At 36.8% G+C, this 12,116-nt stretch overlaps 1 protein-coding gene across 1 annotated transcript; it reads left to right on the top strand.

The window, feature by feature from the left end:
• The first annotated feature begins 10,774 nt into the window (after positions 1-10,774).
• Positions 10,775-11,814, top strand: LOC129354812 (uncharacterized). Its single transcript, XM_055024356.1, has 3 exons — positions 10,775-11,142; positions 11,461-11,586; positions 11,651-11,814. The coding sequence occupies exons 1-3, from the start codon at positions 10,794-10,796 to the stop codon at positions 11,746-11,748; spliced, it is 573 nt and encodes a 190-aa protein (XP_054880331.1). The 5' UTR covers positions 10,775-10,793; the 3' UTR covers positions 11,749-11,814.
• Positions 11,815-12,116: the final 302 nt, after the last annotated feature.

Here is a 12,116-nt window from a genome sequence, read left to right as displayed (position 1 = left end):
GTTCTACCTCTGCTAGTTGGTTCTGATCCAGATTCATGTAACGACCCAGAGCTGATTATAGTTTCTATCAAGTTCAGGAGACACAGAGCTCCATCGCATGGTATTAGCAAAAGCTAATGCTAAAACGCTACAACAACATGGTATTAGCAAAAGCTAATGCTAAAACGCTACACAACATGGTATTAGCAAAAGCTAATGCTAAAACGCTACAACAACATGGTATTAGCAAAAGCTAATGCTAAAACGCTACAACATGGTATTAGCAAAAGCTAATGCTAAAACGCTACAACATGGTATTAGCAAAAGCTAATGTTAACGTGGCATTTTGAAGGTTAAGTGAAGTAAAACCAAAATGTTCACTGCAGTAAAACTATTCTATAGATATTAATGTTTTAAAGGTTCCTGGGAGACCTCAGCAAATGTAACTTCCTGCTCTGCAGATGTTAAACAGGAAAATATGAAGAATGAAGGGAGATTTGAACTAAAATCAGATTAAAGCTGAAATGTTTTGACTCCATCGTTTGGATGGGCAACTCCAGGCCACAAGAGTCTCCTGCAACTTTTAGATGTATCTCCACTTCAACACATCTGAGCCAAATAATGAGGTCATTAGCAGGAATCTGGAGAACTTGATTGCATTTAGGAGGTGATTCAGTGATTTAATTCAGATGTGATGGACCAGGGAGACGTCTAAGAGTTACAGCGGCCCTGGAGGGCCAGGGGGATTGCCCTCCCCCTGGGCAATGCCAGGGATGTATGGATTGCCCTCCCCTGTTATATGGAATTAGACACAGATCATCTTCCCAACCACAAATCCAGCATAAATTAGGACCAAATTACAACTTTTAAATCCAATGTTTTAGCCAACACAAACTGTGTTATCATGGAAACCAGCACCACGCCCTCTAAATCCGCCATGTCTGATGTTAACTGCTCTGCCAAACACAGGAAGTGTTTTCAGGTGAATATTCACCCACAATCTGTTTTTACTTCAAAGAATAAATCAACATTTTTCCAGTTTTCTTCAATCGAGATCAAAATATTCAGCAAATAAGGAAAACATGCAAAAAATGATCTGAATATGAACCAATTTCCACACAAACATCTGATTGTTTGACTGAAATATCTATGTTTATTGCTGAGGAGGTAGAAAAAAGAAATAACATTTTGGTGATTTTATTTGTTATGAAATATATTTGTGGTTCATGACAAGATTTGAGCTGAGGAATTTGGAGGAACCAGATGAAATGTTTTGATGCAAACATGTTGGAACAAGTTGGAACATGAATATCTACTGACTGACAGGAGAAAGATTCTCTGCTGTCATCATCACCTCATTAATCCAGTCCAGATTTAATCTGTCAGATTATGTATTTTGCTATACATAATCTGAGGGCCATTTGGTTTATGTATTTTGCTATAACAAATTATATCCTTGCAAATAAATTAAAGAATAAATCAAATGAATAAAACAAACTCTCAAATACGCAGCATTACCAGAGCAAAATTTCATATTAGTCTGATTTATTCTTTCTCTGCCTGGATGCTGAGAACCTCCACTAGGTCCAACAGAACCTGCTCCAGAACTCCTCCCACAATTTTCTAGAAAAATTGGATTTCATGATAAAAATACTGAACACGGCTAAAACAACAGAATCTGGATCAGAACAGAACATACATGAAAACCCGCCTCTCCAGACTGTAAGATTACCGAACCGAACCTCTTCCTAAGAGAAGACCCAAAGTTCAGGACAAATCTCAGCAAAATCAGCTTTAGAACCAAAGTTCTGGTTCTGTTTACTCAGCAGAACCGCGCTACAGTTTTACTCTCCACAGAATCAAAAGGAAATCAGAACCAACCTCTGAAGAAGAGATAATGGATTGCTCCAGAACCAGAACCAGAGTCCTCCTGGCAGCTGTAAAAGGAATCATGCCATCAGAACCAGAACCGGTATTCAGCTGCTGGTCCCGCCCTGAACCGTGTCGTTCAGAGAACCTGCAGCTGCAGGATGCCTCCATCTAGTGGACAGTAGCTGCAGCTGCAGGATGTCTCCATCTAGTGGACAGTAGCTGCAGCTGCAGGATGCCTCCATCTAGTGGACAGTAGCTGCAGCTGCAGGATGTCTCCTTCTAGTGGACAGTAGCTGCAGCTGCAGGATGTCTCCATCTAGTGGACAGTAGCTGCAGGATGTCTCCATCTAGTGGACAGTAGCTGCAGGATGTCTCCATCTGGTGGACAGTAGCTGCAGCTGCAGTGTCTTAAAATAAGAGAAAAACATCCAAATGTTTTCTAAACAGGTTATCTATTAGCTACTTAAGCTAATTTTTTACAGTATTAAAAATACATAATGGATGAAGATTCTCAACCAGCTGTTTAGATTCTGTCAGGGAGATCAGACCAGAACCGTTTTAATGCGGTTCCACTAAAACCCACTTGGTTTTCTAAATGAACTCAAATCAAATATTGTCACCATCACTGGACAAAAAGCAGCAGCTGATCAATCAGAACATCAACATTCACCAGAATCACTGAGTATAAAACAAGATGCTGCTAGTCAGTTAGCATCGTTAGCTCCGCTCAGAGTCTCTGCGGGATGTTTTCATCTCTGTGGAGCTTCTTCTAGTTCACACTGACAGATAAAACACTGATTTCATGTTAAAATAGGAAGAAGATTTGAGATAACAACAGAAACACCAAGAGAGCAACAAGGGCTACATTAGCCGATCGGCACGGGAAACCAGCTAACTGCTAACTTAGCCTTCTGCCCCCTAGTGGACACAGTATGTAACGACAAACAGAGTAAAGTTAGAGAACTAATATGTGATTAGCACTTCCTTTGGATTCTTTCAAAGTAAAACACAAGGAACTAAATTCCCCCGTAAGTACATTTTAGCTTATTAGTTTATGAATGTATCAGAAAGCATAAGTATGTCATTTTCTTCCGATATGGTATAAATTACATTATTGGGGTTTGAAGCCAAATTATCGTAATTATTCTGTTTTCTAGAAAAAATAAATATTTCAAAAATATTCTCCTGACAAAACAGAAAACAAAGCATCTTGGCGAACAGACCTGTGAATTATTTAATCAGGAAACATTAATATGTAATTTACTTGATATATAGATGAGTTATCAATATGTAAAGAACACATCTATATGTCAAATCAACTATCAGTTCGTTAGACAGACCATAATATTAATATTTATGACAGCTCGCCTCTATATTCAGAGCGGGGTATTTCCGCCCTCTGGTGGCCATAGTGGGAACTACAGTGCTGATAATGCTGTAGTAGTTACGTTTAATATCCACTTAATGTGGAGTTTTGAGAAAAACTAACAGTCTTCCTGAGTCCTATCCACAGTTTACTAACTCAAATTTATTCTGACATATTTAAATTTGGTGTTTGGAATTATATATGAAATGAAGACAGATTTAAAACGAAAATAAAGCTGCTGTATTAAACTCTTTTCAGGACGTTTTTTCTGATCAGATTGTGTAAAATACTGAAGTGACTTTAATTTAAAACAGTAATGTAAGCTGACTTGATCTGACTTTATAAAATGTAAAATTAAACTAAAGATTAACATCCAATTTACATGAAGAATGACTGTAGTTATGATAGTTCACCACCAGAGGGCAGTAAGAACTCAATCAACCATCATAAAACTGATAAACTTTAAACTTTTCACTAAATTGTTTCTAATGACAACAGATTTATTAACTCAATCCTATGAATAATAAGCTATATATTTTATACTTGTATGTTATTAGAGACGGAGATAAATCGTTAAAATCATTTAAACACAAAGTGAACAACAACTACTCAGAAAGTAATCATTTCTATGACTCTTGATAAAAATGTAGCTGAAAAACATTTCATTTCATTCTGTAAAAATATATATATATATTAACTGTGGCTAATTTTGAGAATCAAAGTATCAAAAAGCTACAAATATTAACAAAACATATTTATTAGTGATAAGCTTCAACCAGCTGAGATCAGAGCATCAAGCTGGATAAAATCATCGAAAGGACAATTAATAAAATGGAAAAGTCAATAAAGGTTTTGATAAATAAATAAAAAATATCCGCGCACTGTAGCAAACAGATTAACTTTTAATTTTATTTTCTGGAAGAGACTCGCTTTCTACCGCCCTCTTGTGGTCACACATTGTAACTACACACTAAAATCATTTACGCTACTTTAATAATAAATCTATGAGCGATTACTAATTTCCTTAATCCTTTATACAAGTTTAATAATACATTGGTGAGTGATGATCAGTGAATGAAGTACACTCGCTGCTGTTCAGCATCAGAGTTTAAATCTGCAGCTGCTGATAATCAGTTTTTTGTGTAAAACAAGATGCTGCTAGTCAGTTAGCATCGTTAGCTCCGCTCAGAGTCTCTGCGGGATGTTTTCATCTCTGTGGAGCTGCTTCTAGTTCACACTGACAGATAAAACACTGATTTCATGTTACAACAGGAAGAAGATTTGAGAAATAACAACAGAAACACCAAGAGAGCAACAAGGGCCTCATTAGCCGATCGGCAGCGGGAAACCAGCTAACTGCTAACTTAGCCTTCTGCCCCTAGTGGACACAGTATGTAACGACAAACAGAGTAAAGTTAGAGAACTAATATGTGATTAGCACTTCCTTTGGATTCTTTCAAAGTAAAACACAAGGAACTAAATTCCCCCGTAAGTACATTTTAGCTTATTAGTTTATGAATGTATCAGAAAGCATAAGTATGTCATTTTCTTCCGGTATGGTATAAATTACATTATTGGGTTTTGAAGCCAAATTATCGTAATTATTCTGTTTTCCAGAAAAAATAAATATTTTAAAAATATTCTCCTGACAAAAACAGAAAACAAAGCATCTTGGCGAACAACCCGTGAATTATTTAATCAGGAAACATTAATATGTAATTTACTTGATATAGATGAGTTATCAATATGTAAATAACACATCTATATGTCAAATCAACTATCATTTCGTTAGACAGACCATAATATTAATATTTATGACAGCTCGCCTCTATATTCAGAGCGGGGTATTTCCGCCCTCTGGTGGCCATAGTGGGAACTACAGTGCTGATAATGCTGTAGTAGTTACGTTAATATCCACTTAATGTGGAGTTTTGAGAAAAACTAACAGTCTTCCTGAGTCCTATCCACAGTTTACTAACTCAATATTATTCTGACATATTTAAATTTGGTGTTTGGAATTATATATGAAATGAAGACAGATTTAAAACGAAAATAAGCTGCTGTATCAAACTCTTTTCAGGACGTTTTTTTGATCAGATTGTGTAAAATACTGAAGTGACTTTAATTTAAAAACAGTAATGTAAGCTGACTTGATCTGACTTTATAAAATGTAAAATTAAACTAAAGATTAACATCCAGAACAATTTACATGAAGAATCTGTAGTTATGATAGTTCACCACCAGAGGGCAGTAAGAACTCAATCAACCCTCATAAAACTGATAAACTTTAAACTTTTCACTAAATAGTTTCTAATGACAACAGATTTATTAACTCAATCCTATGAATAATAAGCTATATATTTTATACTTGTATGTTATTAGAGACGGAGATAAATCGTTAAAATCATTTAAACACAAAGTGAACAACAACTACTCAGAAGTAATCATTTCTATGACTCTTGATAAAAATGTAGCTGAAAAAACATTTCATTCTGTAAAAAAAAAATTAACTGTGGCTAATTTTCAGAATCAAAGTGTCAAAAAGCTACAAATATTAACAAAAACATATTTATTAGTGATAAGCTTCAACCAGCTGAGATCAGAGCATCAAGCTGGATAAAATCATCGAAAGGACAATTAATAAAATGGAAAGCCAATAAAGGTTTTGATAAATAAATAAAAAATATCCGCGCACTGTAGCAACAGATAAACTTTTAATTTTATTTTCTGGAAGAGACTCGCTTTCTATCGCCCTCTTGTGGTCACACATTGTAACTACACACTAAAATCATTTAAACACTAAAATCATTTACGCTACTTTAATAATAAATCTATGAGCGATTATTAATTTCCTTAATCCTTTATACAAGTTTAATAATACATTAGTGAGTGATGATCAGTGAACTGAAGGACAGTCGCTGATGTTCAGCATCAGAGTTTAAATCTGCAGCTGCTGATGATCAGTTTTTGTGTAAAACAAGATGCTGCTAGTCAGTTAGCATCGTTAGCTCCGCTCAGAGTCTCTGCGGGATGTTTTCATCTCTGTGGAGATGCTTCTAGTTCACACTGACAGATAAAACAATGATTTCATGTTAAAATAGGAAGAATTTGAGAAATAACAACAGAAACACCAAGAGAGCAACAAGGGCTTCATTAGCCGATCGGCAGCGGGAAACCAGCTAACTGCTAACTTAGCCTTCTGCCCCCCTAGTGGACACAGTATGTAACGACAAACAGAGTAAAGTTAGAGAACTAATATGTGATTATCACTTCCTTTGGATTCTTTCAAAGTAAACACAAGGAACTAAATTCCCCCGTAAGTACATTTTAGCATATTAGTTTATGAATGTATCAGAAAGCATAAGTATGTCATTTTCTTCCGGTATGGTATAAATTACATTACTGGGTGAAGCCAAATTATCGTAATTATTCTGTTTTCCAGAAAAAATAAATATTTCAAAAATATTCTCCTGACAAAAACAGAAAACAAAGCATCTTGACGAACAAACCTGTGAATTATTTAATCAGGAAACATTAATATGTAATTTACTTGATATATAGATGAGTTATCAATATGTAAATAACACATCTATATGTCAAATCAACTATCAGTTCGTTAGACAGACCATAATATTAATATTTATAATGACAGCTCGCCTCTATATTCAGAGCGGGGTATTTCCGCCCTCTGGTGGCCATAGTGGAACTACAGTGCTGATAATGCTGTAGCAATGTTTAATATCCACTTAATGTGGAGTTTTTGAGAAAAACTAACAGTCTTCCTGAGTCCTATCCACAGTTTTACTAACCAAATATTATTCTGACATATTTAAATTCGGTGTTTGGAATTATATATTAAATGAAGACAGATTTAAAACGAAAATAAAGCTGCTGTATTAAACTCTTCAGGACGTTTTTTCTGATCAGATTGTGTAAAATACTGAAGTGACTTTAATTTAAAAACAGTAATGTAAGCTGACTTGATCTGACTTTGAAGAATGACTGTAGTTATGACAGTTCACCAGCAGAGGGCAGTAAGAACTCAATCAACCCTCATAAAACTGATAAACTTTAAACTTTTCACTAAATAGTTTCTAATGACAACAGATTTATTAACTCAATCCTATGAATAATAAGCTATATATTTTATACTTGTATGTTATTAGAGACGGAGATAAATTGTTAAAATCATTTAAACACAAAGTGAACAACAACTACTCAGATAATAATCATTTCTATGACTCTTGATAAAAATGTAGCTGAAAAAACATTTCATTTCATTCTGTAAAAAAAATTAACTGTGGCTAATTTTCAGAATCAAAGTGTCAAAAAGCTACAAATATTAACAAAAACATATTTATGTGATAAGCTTCAACCAGCTGAGATCAGAGCATCAAGCTGGATAAAATCATCGAAAGGACAATTAATAAAATGGAAAAGCCAATAAATGTTTTGATAAATAAATAAAAAATATCCGCGCACTGTAGCAAACAGATTAACTTTTAATTTTATTTCTGGAAGAGACTCGCTTTCTACCGCCCTCTTGTGGTCACACATTGTAACTACACACTAAAATCATTTACGCTACTTTAATAATAAATCTATGAGCGATTATTAATTTCCTTAATCCTTTATACAAGTTTAATAATACATTAGTGAGTGATGATCAGTGAACTGAAGTACACTCGCTGCTGTTCAGCATCAGAGTTTAAATCTGCAGCTGCTGATAATCAGTTTTTGTGTAAAACAAGATGCTGCTAGTCAGTTAGCATCGTTAGCTCCGCTCAGAGTCTCTGCGGGATGTTTTCATCTCTGTGGAGCTGCTTCTAGTTCACACTGACAGATAAAACACTGATTTTATGTTAAATAGGAAGAAGATTTGAGAAATAACTACAGAAACCCAAGAGACCAACAAGGGCTTCATTAGCCGATCGGCAGCGGGAAACCAGCTAACTGCTAACTTAGCCTTCTGCCCCCTAGTGGACACAGTATGTAACGACAAACGGAGTAAAGTTAGAGAACTAATATGTGATTAGCACTTCCTTTGGATTCTTTCAAAGTAAAACACAAGGAACTAAATTCCCCCGTAAGTACATTTTAGCTTATCAGTTTTTATGAATGTATCAGAAAGCATAAGTATGTCATTTTCTTCCGATATGGTATAAATTACATTATTGGGCTCTGAAGCCAAATTATCGTAATTATTCTGTTTTCCAGAAAAAATAAATATTCAAAAATATTCTCCTGACAAAACAGAAAACAAAGCATCTTGGCGAACAGACCTGTGAATTATTTAATCAGGAAACATTAATATGTAATTTACTTGATATATAGATGAGTTATCAATATGTAAATAACACATCTATATGTCAAATCAACTATCAGTTCGTTACAGACCATAATATTAATATTATAATGACAGCTCGCCTCTATTCAGAGCGGGGTATTTCCGCCCTCTGTATAAAATGACGACAGATTTAAAACGAAAATATAGCTGCTGTATTAAACTCTTTACAAGACGTTTTTTCTGGTCATTCTGAATAAAATCCTGCAGTGACTCTAATTTAAGGACAGTAATGTAAGCTGACTTGATCTGACTTTATAAAATTTTAAATCAAAACAAAGATAATATCTGTAGTTACGATAGTTCACCACCAGAGGGCAAAAAGAACTCAATCAACCATCATAAAACTGATAAACTTTAAACTTTTCACTAAAAAACAACAGCTGTATTAACTTAATCATGTGAATAATAATCTATATATTTCGTACTTGCATGTTATTAGAGATGGAGATCTCTGAAGTTAAAATTACTTCAGGTGCCATTACTATAATAGTCCTTTTACTAAAATCTACCTTGTATGAAGAGGTGATGATGCAGGAGCCATCATGGTCCAGGAAGCAGTGCTGGTGTTGGTTGGACAACCAGAGGAGAATCTGTCTGCAAATTGAACACATTAAAATGCATCAATGACTGTGATAATCATGACATTGCTGCACTGACTTTTTGAGAGACAATGGAGCCCAAACTGCTTCGTCAACCTGATCTCCTGTTGGGGAAACAAACCTTGACTTTCTCATTAAGAAAACCTTTTAGATTTTGCTTCATAAACTGTTCTACTAACCTGGCTTGTTCTCGACGATGAAGTAAAATATGCTGCTACTGCTAGTTTCATTCAACTAGTCATTTTCCTCGCTGATCAGATCCAGGTCGACCCGGTTACAGCAGGAAGTTCTGGCTGAGCTGAAAGAAAATATCAGAAACATTCAAAATGATCTCCCTGCACATTGAAGTCTCTTCAATGAATCCCATCAAACGAGGTTTCCTTTTAAGAAATCATCTGAATGTTCTCACTGAGCAAATTATGGACAACATTAAATATCAATACACAGCTCCTCCTGAAACCTTTTAGTTCTTCTAACTATGAACATCACCAGTTTGGTGGCGGCTATTTGAAAAGATTTAAAATCAACATATATTATCATTTAACACATTCACTGATAATTGAGGAAACAGCGACTTAAACTGAATGTTTTGATCAATTTGGAGTCTAGAGGACCACAGAAAGCGCTGTGGCGGGCCAGGTTTGGCTCCCGGGCCTCAACTTTGACACATGCTTTAAAGCAGATCATTGAGCAAAGAAGATTTTACACCGTGACCTAAATAACCCCGTTAGATTCATTAGGACAGAGACGTGATCGTGTCTCAGGAGGAAGGAGTTTGTCTGGTAACCAGGAAGAGAGAAAACCAAAACTTTGTTTTCAGTTGTAGCATCTGCAGAGCCACTAGTGTCAGTCAGAGGGAAACTGGCTACAAATATTGACATTAATCATCCATATTATTATTGGTATCTTCTTTTTTGGCTCAAAAATACAAAGAATATTTTCACCTACATTAATATCAAGTTTACTTCTATTTCCACTTTATTGCAGATTTCCTGTCCTGATTGTTTCCATTTACAATCAGTGAATCTGATTCTACTATTGGAATGTTTGGAAACATTTCTGGATTACATGGATTAAGTTGGAGGTGCAGATTGGACGAATGCTGATATTGATTTTTACAACATATAATGTTTATTTTGTTCCCACTAAAGGAGTGATAAACATTAAACATCCATTAGCCCCTAAGGATGATTCCTGGTTGACCTCATGACCTTTAGGTGCTTTTCACATTGCTGCAGTCGCTTCACTTTGTGTTCCTATTGAGCTGAGATGAAAACTTTCCTGTTTCTGAATCCTCTGACTGATCTGCAGCTCACTCACATTTACACTTCAAACCACTGAAACTGGTTTCTGCAGATGTTCGCACCGTTTCAACAAACCGTTTCTTGGTTCAGCATTTTCTTCAACAACAATCAGTTTGGAGAATTGACCAGTTAAACCAGTGGATCCAGTTGGTTCGCTGCATCCTCCCATTGTAGGTTTGGTGCTGTTTTCTCAGTAGAACCGGGTCGGACCACAGACCTTCCTCCTCTGAGGGGGCTGGTGGTTTCTGCACACAAACAGGAAGTCACAGATTCACAGTAACATTTCCCAGAAGCCGCACTGGTTCCAGTTCAGGTAGAAGCTGCTGATGGATCTGCTGGGGACGGTTCTGCTGCTGGTTCTGGTCGGATCACGGGCCCAGAACCTGGTGGATGTTACTGGAGAACCGGGTCAGGATGTCACTTTAACCTGCTCCGTTAACCATGCTGAGCTCTACTGGTCCATGGAGGACCAGAACCAGACCAGAACAGGAATCGGACGAACCGCTTCTTCAGTTCCTACTTACTTCTCTCCTGACCTGGAGGCCAAATATTCTCTGTCTGGGGTCGGGCTGACGGTCCGAAACCTCTCTGTGGACGACGGCAGGATGTACTTCTGCGAGAAGAGGGAAGACGGTGGACCGGTTTATGGAGACCCAATCAGGTTGATGGTGTCAGGTTGGTTCTGTAGGTCTGGTTCTGTAGATCTGGTTCTGTAGGTCTGGTTCTGTAGGTCTGGTTCTGTAGATCTGGTTCTGTAGGTCTGGTTCTGTAGGTCTGGTTCTGTAGGGCTGGTTCTGTAGGTCTGGTTCTGTAGGGCTGGTTCTGTAGGTCTGGTTCTGCTCAGGGGAGAAATCCAGATGAGTTGATCATTATTATAACTGTTCTGTGTGTTGGCCTCAGATTTCTGATTCACCTTAAATCTCCAGAACGTTTCTTTTCCACCAGACTGAGAGCCACATGAGCAGCAGTGACTGTCAGTTTGTCTCTGTCCAGATGTCCTGCTGTCCAACGGCTCGTCCGTCCAGCTGGACGTCCCCATCATGTCTGCCTACGTAAATGAGAACCTGGCGTACTGGAAACGCTTGTCATTGATTCTCAGCCTCGTTTCGGCTCTGTTAGGTCAGTGAGGTGCAGGTTCATCCCTCAGCTGGTCTGACCCTAAACTCATCATGTTCTGTTGCAGGTTGCTGTGGTTACTGCTGTCGCAAGAAGGAAGATGAAGCTGCTGACCAGCAGATGGAGAATGAACGGATGAATCCATCAGATGATTGTGAACTTTGACCCCCTGGACCAGTTCTGGCTCCTGTCTCTTTAAGAACCCCATCCTCTTCAAAGTTCCGTTTCCTCTGATTGGTCCGTTTCAGGAAGAGATCTTCTCTCTGCTCATATTTACTCCAGATGTTTGTTAATCAAATCTACTGTGAAAACATTTCACAGTGCAGTTTTGTAAAGATACATAGTAAAATTAACAATTTGATTTATTTAGAAATGGTTCATTTGAATTAATCTCAACTAATTCTCAATAATGTGAAGTTAATTTAGCTGTTATATAACCACAGACCCGTTACCACGGAATATTTCATGTCTTATTTTAACTTATTTCTTCTGCTGGATGCAAACCCATAAATTCATTAGTTTAATTTAATTTT

The sequence above is a fragment of the Poeciliopsis prolifica genome, unplaced genomic scaffold, assembly GCF_027474105.1.
Source record: "Poeciliopsis prolifica strain line A6 unplaced genomic scaffold, Auburn_PproV2 SCAFFOLD119, whole genome shotgun sequence".
NCBI classification, from domain to species: Eukaryota; Metazoa; Chordata; class Actinopteri; order Cyprinodontiformes; family Poeciliidae; genus Poeciliopsis; species Poeciliopsis prolifica.
Note: the sequence above shows the minus strand (reverse complement) of the source record. Positions and strands in the feature narration are given on the sequence as shown.